The following is a 17069-nucleotide window of genomic DNA, read 5'->3' as shown; positions in this document are numbered from 1 at the left end:
ATTCATATCCAATTAGCTTTAAATATTTTAGGTGGTAAACATGTGCTTTTAAGAAGACAACAAGAATGTTTCTCAACATTTACATCTTCTGAATAGCACTTTCTTCATCTGGGAATTAAGATCAACAACTGATTAATGGGAGAACATAAGGTGTAGAAATTTTGTATAGCAAAGAAACCAGTCATTGGAAAGAAAGCAGAGTTGGGAAAGAATTCTAATAAACTACTCTGGAAGTCCAATCAGAATTCAACACTAACAAAATCTGATGTATTCTGCCATATTTTCCACAGAGCATTAATAGAGCACATTTAAGCAGTTCATTCATGAATTTAAAAAATGACACAGAGCACTTTGTAATGATGTTCAAAAGAGTAATTAAATTAAGTTTTATTTTCATAAAAAAACAGAACATTAAGAAATTTTGCAAATGAAAATACGAAATCAGAAATCAGACATGAAGATTATTAAGTGCTTGGATATAGTACTAAAGCTGTTATTTAGAAGTTATTGTTTAGCATCTCTACTATAAAAGCCTAGACTTAATCTTTTGGGTAGCCATTTTCTTCATTTCTTTGTGCTTTAATTAGCAGTAGATTCTTTCTTTTCTCGCCCAACCTTGGTGACCTTGAAAGAGACAGGGAGAAATTCAATACGATCCAAGCCATTGAGATAAAGTTCCGTTTTTATTTCTCCAGTCACATATCTTTGCTTATAACACTTAACGGCAATATAGGACATCTTGCCTTCTCTAAGGCTGCTGATCCTATTTGCTTCCTCTCCTTTATCTATTGCCTTATTTTGAGCCATACTGTCCAATTCTGTGGTCCTTGAAAAAATGGACATTCTCAAACAGCTTTAGTTTATTTGGGTAGGTTAGCTATTTTCCAGATATGATGAGGGAAATTATAACCGCAACAACAGGCTTGATTTACTTTGTTTTGAGAATTATTTAGATTACAGCCCCCCACAATACCCCAAAACAAACAAAAACAAAACAAAACAACAACAACAACAAAACTAGGGCCAGAAAGATGGTTCTGTGGTTACAACCACTGACTGCTGTTACAGAGGTTCTGAGTTCAGTTCCCAACAACCACATGGTGGCTCACAAACATCTGTAATAAGATTTGTTACCCTCTTCTGGTGTACCTAAAAATAGTGACAGTGTACATAAAATAAATAAATCTTAAAAAATCAAAACAAACAACCACAAACAAACAAACCAAAAAAGAAAATCAAAATAAAACTGTATGAAGCTTTGCTTTTCAACTGCACTTAGTTATTAGTTATTATAATGGATTCTTGCATTGATGAATCTTGAAAATAGAGCAAGTAATGTGTATGTCCCTGTATCAAAATACAGCAGCATTTGTATTTGGACTGTTGTATCTGTGATATACCTTCTGTTAAAGCCACCTCTTACATTTTAATGTAGTTATTTCACAAGAGCCCCTTGATATTTTTCTGTCACAAATTATGCTGACACGGACTACCTTTCATTTTTAAATGTTCTATATCTGTGTTTCATGTAGCTTCCAATGTATCATGATGTCTCCATTTGTTTATCATAATTTGTAGCATATGCTACATCTAACTGTTGCTCCACAATCTTCTGAGATATAACCTCCATCACTGATGCGTGCATTTTTCTTTTTAAGTATCTGCAGGCAGTTCTAGGTAGCCTAGGGGGATCTCAGTTCCACTACTCATTGTCTTTCTCAGTGACTAGGCCAGGGAACTTGTAGCTACATTTTTGAAATCATTTATCCAGTTTCATAATATTATATCTCTATTGCTCTGGATGTTCTTTGAAAGTATTTTCTATCACTACCAGTACCAAGCTGTCATAAAACCATAGGGCCTTTATTATTAAACTGTAGTCACTTACATTGCTCAAAGCCCTACTTACCTTTCCTCTGCTTAATCCAATTATTATATAGCTTCAATAATATCTGTGTAAAGTAGCTCCCTGATTCCTAAAGCTATCACCTTATAAGTTTTAGTGTCTCACATGTATGATGTTTTTCAAACTGCCAAAGATTTCATAAGCAGCTTACAAAGTTCCTCAATATTTAATGCAAAAATGTAATGCATAGCATATAACTGATAATTGTGTCTAACTAATATTTCTGCCTCTGAATAAAGTTTATATGCAACATAAATTTTCAATACAGGTACAAATTGCTTTTACCTAATTTGTTAAAGTGTCTAAGCATTCAGCCTCACGAAACCTTTCAACATGTACCTATTTTACAATGATTATGTCTTTATTTCTGACGATGCTGCATTAATCTGAACTTTTAAAACAGTTCTTTATCTCAATGTTCTCAGAGTTTTTGTCTTCTATATGGATCAAATTAATAGTGTGTAAATACATACTTTGGTATATTTTATAAGCCATTTCTATTTCTTTGATCTCTGTGTCTCAGTCTCTGTCTTTCCGTCTTTCACTCTGTCTCTCTCGGTCCTGTTCTATCCCTCTGTCTTCCTGTATTCCCCCCACTCCCTCTATCTTCTGCAAGTTAAGAAAATAGAACCTTCTGCTGTCTCATGATGTGCCAGACACTGTGATAATTCATAAATATACAGATATCTTGAAATACAGATTCAAAGTTAGATTTTTTTCCCAAGCATCAGTTAACTGCTAATGATTAAAGCTGGCAATTCAAAGCACATCTGGATTATTCAATATTCTGACTACTAATGACATGGAAATCTATTTACATGCCATTTTAACTTCTTCATATATCTTGCTGTTTAGCATATATGGAATGTTTTTGGATTACTTCTTCAATATCCATTTATAAAAATCTTCCCCTTAGAAATGAGTGTAAGAGTGTTCTCTGAAATCATTCCTCCAGACACAGAATAGTTTATGTAACATATTGAAAACTTCACATTCATACTCTTAAAGCAGAAGTCAGTTTCCTCTTTGGCAAATTCATTTTCTGTTGACTTCTTACCTTGATGTAACTGTCCTCTCCACACACTAACTTTTGATCCTTATCAATTGTTTTGAGGTAACAGCCGAAGAGTTGGAGTTTATCTCCTTCTTTACAGTTCATATTGTGCCATTTTCCCTTTCCCACCACTTCCATATTTCCTGTACAATCTTTTATTTCATAGATTGTGCTCTTTGGGTTCACTTTTATCTGCAAAAGTAAAATTAACATCCATTTTCTGAAAGTTTTGCAAATTGATCCATTTTTATCTCCTTCTAAAAAGCTCAAGTTAAAGTGGAACAAGGATCTCCACATAAGACCAGATACACTGAAAAGAAAGTTGGGTGAAGACTTGAACACATAGGCACAGTGGAAATTTTTCTGAAAAAACACCAATGGCTTATGTTCCAATATAATCAACAAATGGAAGCTCATAAAATTGCAGAGCTTTGGTAAGAGCTTTGGTAAGGCAAAGGACACTGTCAGTAGAACGAAAGTGCAAACAACAGATTGGAAAAAGATCTTTTACAAATCATACATCGGATAGAGGACTAATATGCAATAGATACAAAGAACTCAAGAATTAAGACTCCAGAGAATCCAATAGCTCTATTTTAAAATGGGGTAATGCACTAAACAAAGAATTGCCAACTGAGGAATATTGAATGGCTGAGAAGCACCTAAAGAAATGTTCAACATCTTTAGTCTTCAGAGAAATCAAAACAATCCTGAGATTCTACTTCATACCAATCAGAATGGCCAAGATCAAAAAGTCAGGTAACAGCAGATTCTGGTGAGGATGTGCAGAAAGAGGAGTACTTCTTTTTTTTGGTATCATTGCAAGCTGGTAAAATCACTATGAAAATAAGTCTGGCAGTTATTGAGGAAATTGGACATAGCATTACCTGAAGATCCAGCTATACCACTCCTGCAATATACCCAAAAGATGCTCCAATATAACATGGACACATTCTCCATTATGTTTATAAGAGCCTTATTTATAATAACAAGAATCTGAAAAGTTCCCAGATGTCCTTCAACAGAGGAATGAATACAGAAAATATGGTACATTTATACAGTAAATTACTACTTAGCTATTAAAAACAATGACTGCATTAAATTCTTAGGCAAATAGATGGACTTAAAAAAGTATCATCCTAAGTGAGGTAACTTGAGCACAAAAAATACAGGGTATGCACTCACTAATAGGTGGATATTAGCCCAAAGACCTGGAATACCCAAGATAAAATCCACAGACCTCATGAAGCTCAAGAATGAAGACCAAAGTGCAGATGTACTTAGAAGTCCTTAGATGGTGAACAAAATACTCACAGGAGGAAATAAGGAGACAACATTTTGATCTGAGATTGAAGGAATGGCCATCCAGAGACTGTCCCTCCTTGGGATCTATTCCATATATAGTCAGTAAACTCAGACACTAATACAGATGCCAAGCAGTACTTGCTGACAAGAGCCTGATACAGGTGTCACCCTAGAAGTTCTGCCAGAGACTGGTAAATAGAGAGGCAGATGCTTGCAGGTAACTATTGGAATGAGAATGGGGTTCCCAATGAAAGAGTTTAAAATAACAGAATGAAGGAGCTGTAGAGTGTTTGCAATCCTATAGGAAGAACAATAACATCAACCAACCAGACCCCCTAGAACTCCCAGGATGAAACCAAAAAGTGACATAGAGCAATCCATGGCTTCAGGTGAATATGCTACAGAGGATAGCTTTGTTAGGCATCAATGGGAGGAGAGGACCTGGGTCCTCTGAAGGCTGGATGCCCAGTACAAGGGAATGCCTTGTCAGGGAGTTGGAAGAGTGGGAAAACACTCTCATAGAAACAGGGGAGAGGCGATGGCATAGAGGATTTCTGGAGGAGAAATGGGGAGAGGGGACAATATTTAAAATGTAAGTAAAGAAAATATTCAATAAAAATTATTTTAAAAAATATTTTTCTTCACATTTCAGTCTGAGAGTGACAAAGACCCTAGGTTTCCTTACAGCTAGCAAGGTGGTAGCTCCTGTCATTTCTCTACAACTATAATGATTTGGTTTCTTTATTTGGAGATTTTTTTTTCTTGTAAGTCCTAAGACAATGAATGCCCTTCCTGTTTTCCACTGCTTCCTATTCCTCAACAGTCTGGATTCCTTGAGATCACAGGGATCAGAACTTGGGCAGCCATCTTCCTGTCTTATACTTGTAATGGGATGAGTGGACATTTGTTCCTTATGTTTATTTATTCAACAGCTGGCAGAGAAACTACAGAGCGAGTTAAGATTCCAGTAATTCACTCAATTAAACCTTCTTCCAACCCTTTTAGAGTACCATGTCCAAGCAAGCCAATGTTCCCAATGTTTACTGAGTTGAACAAGGTATCTCTCATAAACATTTCAACTGTGTTTATATACAGAGTCTGTAATGGGTATTCTATAGAGAAAAGGGTTTTGTAAAAGGTAGCTTTAAAAAACACTGACAGACTAAGGAACCATAAACCTGCCCAGTTTATAAAACATTTGTTGAGCTTAGCAACTTTGTCAACTTTTTATCTGAATTCTAATACTCTTCCTTTGGCCAGTGATCCATCAATTACACATCTGTATATATCTAGTAAGTCTAGAAATTTATTGAATCTAGAAGAGCAAATTTATTTTATTTTAAATTGTCATTTCATTTTAATATTCTTCAGTTGGAAGCTAAACAGAAATAATTAATTATTTGAACAAGATACAAGAATCAACATTAAATGGTTAAACCTACTATATGTGGAGATAGTCAATTCATTTTATCAAATGGTTTTGAGTTTAAAAGGATGCCCCATATTAACTTATGATTCCCAAATTGTCACAATCAATATCCACACTTGTTTAGGTAATTTTTGAAAGAGTCTCCAGGGTATTTCATATTAAATATTACTCAAGCTAGGACTCGTAAACTTTTCAAATGTGTTCATATGCATAGTCAGTAAAGAGTATGCTATAAATCAACAGAGTATTTTTAAAGGAGGTTTTTTTTTTTTTTAAATAAAAAGACAGACTAAAGAGCCATAAAGCTGCCAAAAGAAATAAATAAGTGTTGCATATTTGTACAGAGCTTCAAATACAAACTTTTAGCATGGTACCAACCTGTGCCCTGTCAAATTCCTACTTACTGTAGCTAGGGGTAGGTACTTTTACGTAGGAAAATGAAGTATCTCCGCAAATCATTTTCAGAGAGCTCTCTCAGAGACATCTTAGGGAGTTGAGTGTTAAAAGGACAACCACTCTTATTCCTTAATCTATTTGAGGATTTCACTTTTTATCCCTAGCCAAGGTTGAGTCTTTGTGTGGCAATACTGTCATTAAGCACTAAATGGAAAATTATCATATTTTATTCCAGACATTGGTGTAGAAACTTAAAACAAAACAAACAAAAAAACAAACAACCAAAAACCCAAGTTTTCACACATTACCTTGTATAACATAAACAATCCATAAAACAGTGCTCCAGTAGCACCCTTTTTAATATCATGGATCTTAGGACTTTCATTTGCCTTTCTGACAATGTGGTTGGGCACTTCAATTTTTTGGTTAGGAGCAGCCTCTAACACAGAGGAAGCTTCATTGATCTCTAGGATGCCTTTGTTCTTGGAGTAATTGGAAAGAATGATGAAATTATTTTTTGTGAACTTCACTTTCAAGTCGATGTTGAAAACTTTCACGTGGAAATACTGGTTCACAGTAGCCACTGTAGCATGAAACATTTTCTTTACTTTATGTTGTCGTGATTCATATTCAAGTGTGTCTGTTGCTTTGAGCACCATCACTGTCAGGGTTTCTGTTTGGAGAGAAGAATCTTTGGGAATGTTTGGGTTCTGGAGATGTGTTTCTTGGTTCTGTTTTGAACAAATACAGGAATATAAACATGTAAGTTTATCAGCAAATACAAATTAATCTTCACAGAAGACAAATCTCAATCTCAGCATTATTCCTAACAATTTCTATGTTTGTAAAATTAAAGATAAGCTAAACAGAAATTCTTTATTTGACCAAAATGGTAATGAGTTAAAGTGATGGGTTCCATTCACTGATGTTTGAACACTCTCCCTGAAAAGCAGAGATATTTTCTCACATGAAGAAAAATGTTGAGATTAAACACAGCACATTCTATTGAGAGCAATTTTATGAAGTATTTAAGTAAAATTATAATTAATTCAAATATAATCTTTACACTATGACCAAAGCAGATAAAAGTGAAAAACTAAATGTTGTTGAATATAGAGAATAGTTATCATATACCATAAAGATGTCAAAGTTCTTTGGTTACCACTGGACACACTGCAGGTTATTTTGAGGATATAAATCACAGTATATTTCCAGAAGATATGACAATCTTCTATTATTAAATGATTAAAAATACTAGCTGGTTCACAGCCCCTTCTTTTAAATAGGCTCAAGTAGAGTTACTTTGGTTAGAGCGGTGTACTTAAACATGGATAGTTTTCTTCAAAAGCAATGATTTTTAAAACCAGTGAGCTATTGATGGAATCTGATCTCTGTTCTGTATAGTGGTCTCAGCTCACTGGATTTCAATGGAGTATTTTAATGGAAAGAATACTGCCTAACTATAAGACAGTATGCCAAGCAATGAAAAGCTATGAACTTCATAGATTTTGATTATATGGAGATGGTGTTGCTGTCTCCACAGACCCAAGAAAATGTGAATCATCTGTGAACTAGCATGCTACACACAGTCATCATCTATAAATTATTTGTGTTCAATTAGATCTATTTTTTTTTATCAGTACAACCAAGTAGGAGCTGGTATGTCTTCACAAAACTTAAAAAGAATTAAGAAAAACAATACAGTTAATGGCATGTGTAAGTAAATAAGTAGCAATGACTAGATTAAAATTAAATAAATTTATTGGATATATGTGAAATAAATTAGTGGGCTATTATGAAAACCACAAAAGGAAATGAACATATTTCAAGGATACTTATTGAAGGAGAAATTGAGTTTGTGATAGTGGATAATCAATCTATAATGAATTATTTAATAAACACAAATACTTATGTTTTCCTTGAATATTATATGCATTTTAATTTAAGGACTTAGAAAGACAGTCCTGATATGTAAAATTGAAAAAACAAGTAATAGCCTAATAACTATTGTAAATTTTCTCAGTAGAAGCTTTTTCTACACAATTATAAAAAATATCAGAAAAAAATACAAAGAAATAGTGTTATATTATCTGAATGGTAAGTTCTGAGGTTCTTAAAAATTGCTTCTGTTTTTGATTAACTTGTAAAATATATTTCCTAGAGTGAGAAAAAAAAGTGAGTGAGTGAGGGAGGAGGGTCAGAGAAAGGAAAGAGAGCTTAGAAAGAATCGGTGCTGATGCTGATGTGGTTTGCTTGGCAGAGCTTTTGGTGATGCTTATACAAATTTTGGCATGTACTTATCACTGCACTCAGAGGAGGAAGTAGGCTGAGATAAGAATGTTCACCTTTGGGTTAATGCAAGGATCAAGGGAGATACAGCCAAGGAGCAGGTTACTTGCCTTTTGTCTTGATAATCCAGTTAAGCCCCCAGACCCAGTGACTCTGGGGACCTTATTGCTTTGTTTGATTCTTACCTAATGTGACCCCTTTATTCTTTGCCTTGCCTGATTAATTTGTCCTTTATATGAGAACTGACCCATATTCTTTCAATATACCTAGATTGATATAAAATATATATTTTATATCAATATATATAAAATATAACTGCTTCAGCCTCTGTACTGGCTAGAGTCATGTTGTAGTGTTGTCTAATTTTTTTTTTCAGTCCTCACTCCCTCCCTGAGACCCTGTTGACTGACTGAGCTGGCATGATCAGTTTTTCTTCTGTGACAAGAAATTTACTTCCTCCAATGAGTACTCAGAAAAAAATAAGAGGCATCAATCATCCTGTTTCCATATGTTATTAAGCTAACACTGAATCTGATGAAATATTGACAAGTCTAAACTGAAGGTAGCTTCTCCTGGGAAGAATAACCACGAGATAATAGATTGTAACTCATTCCTTACACTCACAGGTTCTGGTGAATGGTCTCTTTTCCTGGACTTCCACAAATTCTTTCACTTCTCTCACTATGCTAATTTTACCTTTCAGGAATTGGCCTTTTCCCTGTTATTTTTATTTAATCTTTTTTTTCATACAGCATATACTGATCATGATCCTCCTTCCCTAATACCCACCCCTGCCAGATTCTCCCTCATCTCCATTCAACTTCATGTTCTTCTTTCACCCTCAAAAAAAAAAAAAAAAAAAAGATAAAATCAGAAAAATCAAAACAAAGCCAAACAAAACAGAAAAGAAAAATCACAAACAAAAGAAAAAAAAAAAAAAAAAAAACCACAAGGAACATGGAATTCTTTTCATGTTGGCCAACTACCCTGGCTACGGCTACGGGGCCTGCTTTAGCCTGTGATTGATATCAACTGTTGGAGAAAACAGATTTTTCTATTTGCTAGTGTATATATATATATATATATATATATATATATATATATATATATATATCAACTGAGAGTAATTTCTTTGTTGGGCATGGGATTCTGCTTCCTCCTCTACTTCTTCTCTACTTCCATTTCTCAGTTCCCCATTTGTCTTGAAGCTTTGCTGTTTTAATGGGTACTACTACAGTCTCTGAGTTCATATGTGCATTAGTCCTGTTTATATGAAAGAAACTGTTTCTTTGGAGTCATCCTTCTCTTCTACATAGATGCCTGAGTCTTGAGAAGACAGATTTGATACGAACATCCCATTGAACACTGGATTCTTTACAATCTCTCACTGTGTGCACATAGCTAGTTGTGGGTCTCTGTGTTAATTTCTACCTTTGGCAAGAAGCTTTTCTAATGAGAGCTGAGTGAGGCACTGCTCTATATGTAAAGCAACAACATATCATTAGGATTCATGGTATTGCTATGGTCTTTTAGTAGAATAATAGTAGTAGATTTTCTCCTAGGCATATGACCTATCTAGTCTCAGGTTCATGGCTACTTTTGCAGTGTTTGGTATGGATTACATCTAAAGTGTTGGCCTTAAAACCAGTGAAAAAGTGGTTACTCCCATTTCAACTGTATTATTTCCTCTTTTGTGACCTATAAGCCTCACAAGATATCTATCAGAGCCTTAACTAGACTAGACAGTCCTCATCTATCCTTCTTTTCTGTGCTGAATGTTTTATATTTCTGACACTCAGTGAAATCATAGGCTTGTAAGAATCTATAGGAAAAATAGGGATATCTTAATGGTAAAAATAAATAGCAAAGTGGAAAAGAAAACATTAGTAATATTACCTAGGTAAGCACTACCATTTCCAACCCATTGTGCATAGGATTACTGGAGAGATATATTAGGAATAAAGTAAGATACCAACACTTGAGCACAGAGAAAGTAGAAGGGTTTAGACAATTATAGTCTAAGATGGAATAGCTATACAATATGTCAAGTGTTCTGAAGAATTGAGTGACCTAATATACATTAGAGAAAAGATAAGAGGTTAGTCATATAAAAGAAAGGAATATGAGAGTACAAGGAACAAGAAATGAAGACCTTTGCTACTGACACTTACATTTGCTAGACAGCTTGTTTCCCTCTTCCTACTGGGGATTAAAAGAGGTAGAAAAACTCTTTGGCAGAAGTAACATGTTCATTAAGTGTTCTCATCCAACCAAGAGGTTATGAGTAAGAATATCCTACATTTGTATTACATATTTTTGTGTTTGTTTCTGTCCTTGTATGATGATATATATCATATCCAGCTTCTGTATATGTCTGATTAATTAAATTTCAGGGATAAGTAGGAGGCATGGTCAGTATTTCGAGACTGGTTTCTCATATTTGGATCGAATAAATGAAAGGGGAGAAGAAAATGAGTACCTTAGACAAAGATGACATCTGGGGTATTTGTGACTGGCACCTGGCTGTTTCTTCTTCAGGACATGGAGGTTGATCTGGTCTCTCAGATGCCTTGCTCTTTTTTGTTTCAGTCTTTTCTTTATTCATATTTTTTCTTTTCTGAAAGTATAATCATTGCCATGTTAATGAGTCTCAGGGTAAACCAAGAAGAGTCCATCTTCATTATTAGGTAGTAGATTTATTATGCCTGGATATGTTGGAAACATGAAGGAGTAGCACCCACACTTTGTCCAGGTCCAAAATATGATCATCAATAGCCATAAAAAGGGTTTTGTCAAATAAAGGGAGAAAAAGGTTATATGCATTTTTTCTATTATTACTTCTATTTCAGTACACAACTGAATTTGAACTAGAAAACTGGGTTTGTATAAATATGGACCAACCATGGCTCTACCTGGGTTTTCACGTTCATGACATATCTAGTAGGAGTGAGCACATATTAATGCCATATGATCAGTTAACCTTAGTTTCAATAAAAGCTTGACGAGAAACTGATAAGGCAGTAAGTACATTGAAGACTGAGCAGGGGGAAGAGAAATCACCTCTCCCACTCTGGACTGTCAGCCCACAACTGTTCCTCAGGCTCACCTGAGCTGTGGAAGTCTCCCCTCTTTCAGATGCTACCGTATTGCATGTCGTTGATGTAGGTGTTGCACGGCCTGCGTCTGGCTCATTTGTCTCTAGTGGGGTTTCTCCTGTGACTAGGATAGGAATTTTTTTATTACAAAAAAATGCATGAACAAGAAAGCCTACACAGACCAAAATAGATGGTCTAGAGACCATGTAGTCCTCCTGCCATTTTTTCTCTGCTGCATTTATATCAATGCTTATTCTGTATCCTAATGTGGCTACACAGCACTAAGGGCACAGCCTTTGATACCATCTCCCGCTAGTCAATGTTGCCATTACTTGTCCCATATGAAATGAGAAAACTTTTCCTGTCCTTGATCCCATGTACTTCAGCCAAGATTTCTTAATTTCCATTCTCCATCATTCTCTTAAAAATTCAAAATTTTATCTCATTGATTTGTTGGTCATATTTTGTGTATAACACACTCAAATAATAGATACAGGTAAAAGGAAATCTGATATAAATTTCTGAAATGAAATACAGCTATTGTGGATAATAACATTCTAAAATATTTTTACCCAACTTAATAATTTTATGAAAAGCAGTGCTGACTCATGCTTTCTTAAGGCTATATTTAATCAATATTAAATTAAAAGGCCTTATCTTTTTATAGAGAGGATAAATATATTAGTATTCTTAATAAAATAGGTGAGACAATATATTAATGTATATATTTAAATATAAATTATAATTTTGTAATTTAGATTTATTACTGTTGAACATCTATATTACATCTGGAGCAACAATTTTCTATCAACTTCTATACTATACACACCAAATATACTCCTTAAATTACAAGCATACACTGGAAGAGGAATGTTTTCAGTGGACAATTTAACGGACCAATATGACTATGACTTTTGAGGTGTAAACCTAAGATATGAGAGCTATGTGTGGACATCAAGGCTTGGAAGGGGATAGAAATAATCAAACCCTAGCAGAAACAGGGCCTTCTTTTTTCTATGTTACCTTCTGATTGCTCCTTTTTAAGAAATTCAGCACGTTTTCTAAGAGCTGGTATGTATTCACAAAACTTGATCAGTTTGTCCAATCCAGCATCATCTGGGAATTTTTCTTCCATTATATCAGCAATCTGAACCTTGGTGTAATGCTCCTGCTTGGCTCTCTCCAGACTTAAATCTTTAGCCAGCAGTGATTTAAATAAGCTAAAATGATGATCACTCATAGGTTCAAATCCTTTCAACAGAACGATTGTCTTATATTTATTCACCATCTTTCAAGCTGTTGGTGAGCCTGGAAGTAAAATGGCATATATTATTCTACATATATTTAAATTTTCCAAAGAAAGACATGTTTATAGAAACAAATAAGCTATGTGGAAATGCTGTACATAGGTATGTTCACAGAATGAGGGTGGTATAATAGATGTTTATGTCACAAAAATATTGGGAAAGAATTGATTAGTAGAAAACCTTTAAAACCACCTTTGTGATGAATAATGATAGCTCATTTGGGTTAAGGGTAGTTGTGAAGAATAGTTGTCTGGAGATTTGCCTTTGTGGCAAACTTAGGAGGCTTGTGGTCTCTTCTCTTAACTTTAGCTGCCTAAACCTTTCCCCTGTTGTCTGTCAGATCCTGACTCTTTGTACCTACTATAGCATTGGTTACTTTCCTTGTCACTATCACAAGAACACCTGTGAGAAGTAAAATATGGCAGGAATGTTTATTTTGCCTTACAGTTTCACAGTGACTAAATCCTGGTGCCTGGGACCAAGACTGTGACCACATAGCTATTAAATTTCTACAGATATATTTGAAGAAGAGTCTTTCATTTAGAACCCAGGCATCTATAATATTATATTTTGAATTATTAATCACAATAGTTGAAATAAAGAAAAAAGCTAAATATCTTTTAGTGGATGGGTTAATGAAATAATGAGAACCCAGGGACCATGATACGAGCCTGAAAGCCCAATACTGGAGGTATGGAAAGAGAGTGCTTGTCCTTTCGCAGCTGTGAGAATTCTTTTCAAAAGCAAATGAAAAGATAAAACCAAAACACACAAAAACACTTGCATGATAAGTATACATTAAATGGCCAGTCTGTGCAAGATTAATGGCCTGAGATTAGATCTCTGAACTTTTATAAACAATTTCCCAAAGTTGTCCTGTGATTTCCACATAATACTGTGATTAGTATATAACTGGTCATCTCCCCTGCTTCTAAATGCACAGTAAGTATTCATCAGCAATTCAAAGCAATGAACTTCGGTAATTTCAAGTTTGGATGCAATTGAATGAAGATGTAGATAAACGTGTTCAGTAAAACATGGCAGATACAGAAAGACAAATATCTCATGTTTCAGTCATTTACAAAAATAAACTTTGTAGAAGAATGAAATGGAATGGTGGTCAGTAGAGATGGGAAGAGGCAGGTGTAGGAGAAACATGAAGAGGTTCAATAAAGGACATCAAAACACAGGGTAAGTTTCATCTCTGGTTCTTGTTTAGCACAATAGTCTAACTATTGGAAACAACAGTCAATTGCATAGTTCAATATGTTTAGAGAATAAAGTTTGAAATTCTAACACATACAATTATTGATTGTTGAAGATATGGAAATGTTTGTTACTTAGACTAGATTACTACACATTATATGTACATATTGACTTTTTAATGTGACACATAAAGGTTTATAAGTTAAAAAAATTATTGTCATTTTTAAAAGTATAAAAATATACAGCATCTAGGAGGCAAGGATTTCTAGAAATTTCTAAATTTGAGGGCATCCTGATCTACTTAGTCAGTTCTATGCCAATAAATGTTACATAGTAAGACCTTGTCTAAAAAACAAAAACAAAACAGATCAAGCAGCCACCAAACCCAAGCAATATTGCTGATGCCAATAAGTATTTACTGTCATTAAAATTTCCCAACCAAGAAAAAAAAGCCAAGAACCAGATGGATTTAGTGCAGAATTTTGTCAGCCTTTCAAAAAAGACCTAATACCAATAATCTACAAACTATTTCACAAAATAGAAACTGAAAGAACCCTACTAAAATCATTCTAGAAGCCACAATTATGCTTGTATGTAAGCCACACAAAGATCCATCAAGGAAAAAGAACTCTAGACCCATCTCCCTTATGAACATCAATGCAAAAACAGTCAATAACATTCTTATTAACCGAATCTAAGAACACATCAAAATTATCATCCATCATGATCAAGTAGGCTTTATCCCAGAAATGCAGAGATGGTTCAATATATGGAAATACATCAACGTAATTAACTATATAAACAAACTCAAAGAAAAAAAAACATGGTCATCTCATTAGATGCTGAGAAAGCATTTAACACCCTTTCATGTTAAAAGTCTTTTAAAATAAGGAATTTAATGCCCATAATTAATCAGAGTAAAAGCAATATACAGCAGACCAGTAGCCAACATCATACTAAATTGAGAAAATCTCAAAGCAATCCCACTAAAATCGGAACAGACAAGGAAGTTTGGTTCTCATGTAACATTATTTTAGTTATCACTTTTTATGTGTCTGTCTTGTCTCTTACTCAGGCACTCACCACAATCACCTTGCTCCACTGTGTTCTCCAGCTAAGACAACTGAAGACCAAGAGAAGTCATAGGAATAGAGATGGCACCTTTATCCTGTCATCTGTCATCTTCCCAGTGAAGTGTCTGTAACCAGCTACAGCAGGTTCAATGTGTGAGTGCAGCTGGCACCAGCCCTAGTCCCCCTACCCTCCAACACTGATTATTTTCTATGTGCCTTTATATTTCACTGAGAGATCTGATCATGTAGTTAAGAAGCAGCCAAGACTCACCTCCCTTGTAATTTCTGCAGTGATGTACAGATCCTGTGACCTTCAAGGACAGAAGTGGCCTGTTTGGTTTGAGTAGGTAGGCTGATCAGTCAGTAAATGAGAAACCAAACAGGGATGTAAGGATAGATACAAGCGATTACGACACTGTCAGAGTGGTTTCATTTCTTGATCAGCACTGTGTGTCTCTCCTGGTGCTGTGTCCCTGGGGAGAGAAGTGCTGAAACTGCCAGGACTCCTCCCAGTATTGTGCATAGCTTTCGATTTCCCAGGCTTGTGAAACATCTTCACTTCCCTTAAAGATTGTGGTCACTTTGAAAAAAAGTCCCAGCTTAGCCTCATATTCTTTTCTGATAAATCTCCCTAAATAAAAAAGTCCTAACCTTATGACTTTTTTGTAGCAAACAAATGCACAGGAGTCACTAGACTCAAAACTCAATATACATAGTACATCCATATCAAGGCGATAAAACTAGCTGACCAAATTTTTTCTGCTCTACTTGGATAGGAGTCATGGACAGCTGAGATGGAGTCTTATTGTAGTAAGGTACTCATGACTAGGAAATAGTCTGATACAGCCAGGATTTACAAACACTAATTCCTCAAGATCCAGAGACTTGTCCTGACATTTCAGGTTGGAGGCATATGGTTTTGGGATTTAATCACCAACTTCCTGCCTGGTATTTGGAAGATTTCATAATCAACTTCTGGCAGCAGCAGGTGAAGACAGTAACAAACAGAGAGTGCCTTTGTGATCCTGTGACCTCCAGAGTGGCGGGTGTCATGTATCCTTGGCTAAGGGGTTAACATTCTTGGCCCTTAAGGATTGGCCGCTGTGTGGAATGCACTTAGTTGTCAGTCAGGAGCATCTCATTCTCCAGCTCTTCATAGCCCTGCTTGTCTTCCTTTATGCCACTCCTATGTCAGCCCAGATGCTCTGTGGATTTCTCCAGCTGCTCTTTCATCACAATGACCACTGTCATGAGCCCTGCCACTTCCAATACTCTATTCTCTTCTGATCACTGTCTTCTTACCTTTCTTGCAGTTCCCTGATCAATTCACTCTATGAAAAAAAAAAGATGGGAAAAGGCTGTTTGAGGAAAACTGTTAATAGAGCATAATGTTGTAATAGCATGGTTTAACCTAGGATAAGGTTTTCACTTACTCCAAAGTGAGCTCATTTCCCGCATATGCAGACAAGAAGATGTGTAGCAATAAGGGTGCATCTTCAAGCCACTGAAAGACTGTCTTTATATTCAAGGCACTGTACTTCAAAGCCAATGTGCAAGTGAACTTAGTCCAGTCACAGAGTTTAGTCATGCAAATAAATGCTTATATTTCCTGGTAGGCTTGAGCCTTTTCCTGGGGCATGAGGAGAAATTATCTCTTGAGATGAAGCTCCAACTAATTTTCATTTTACAAAGGAAAACATATAGATGCAGGAAAAAAAACAAAAATCAAGCATTACATGAATTTGGAAGAAGTAAAAGCCCAGGTAAAATACAGACCATACTTGGGGCAATGTATTTCATATGATCCTATAATGTTACACATTTGGTCCAAATTGCAAAATGTACAACATGAATAAAAAAATCGAGTCTAAGTTATGGATTTGGCTTACAAAGACACATCAATATGTTCATATAGTGAATGTCTCATTGTTTTGGAAAATGTTGATAGTGAAGGAGGTGGTACCTGTTTTGGAGCAGGGTATATATGGAAATTTTAATTCAGACACCTT

At 35.2% G+C, this 17069-nt stretch overlaps 1 protein-coding gene across 1 annotated transcript; it reads right to left on the bottom strand.

Annotated features, from left to right (window-relative positions):
• Positions 1–480: 480 nt before the first annotated feature.
• On the bottom strand, positions 481–15417 carry MNDA (myeloid cell nuclear differentiation antigen). Its single transcript, XM_080935279.1, has 7 exons — positions 15332–15417; positions 12498–12782; positions 11486–11598; positions 10859–10996; positions 6399–6821; positions 2964–3152; positions 481–624 (listed from the first exon to the last, which is right to left on the bottom strand). Exons 2-7 carry the CDS (start codon positions 12760–12762, stop codon positions 580–582), a joined length of 1173 nt encoding a protein of 390 aa, XP_080791405.1. The 5' UTR covers positions 12763–12782; positions 15332–15417; the 3' UTR covers positions 481–579.
• Positions 15418–17069: the final 1652 nt, after the last annotated feature.

The sequence above is a fragment of the Micromys minutus genome (assembly GCF_963924665.1).
Source record: "Micromys minutus genome assembly, chromosome: 1".
Taxonomy (NCBI): Eukaryota; Metazoa; Chordata; class Mammalia; order Rodentia; family Muridae; genus Micromys; species Micromys minutus.
Note: the sequence above shows the minus strand (reverse complement) of the source record. Positions and strands in the feature narration are given on the sequence as shown.

What these genes read in the sequence shown, in the direction of transcription:
- MNDA (XM_080935279.1), bottom strand. Translation starts at nt 12,762, where the DNA reads ATGGTGAATAAATATAAGACAATCGTTCTGTTGAAAGGATTTGAACCT. An exon ending in GATTGTTTATGTTATACAAG is followed by an intron (nt 3,153 to 6,398) that starts GTAATGTGTGAA and finishes TTACTTTTGCAG; the next exon opens with ATAAAAGTGAACCCAAAGAG. An exon ending in GAGAGGACAGTTACATCAAG is followed by an intron (nt 625 to 2,963) that starts GTAAGAAGTCAA and finishes GTCTCTTTCAAG; the next exon opens with GTCACCAAGGTTGGGCGAGA.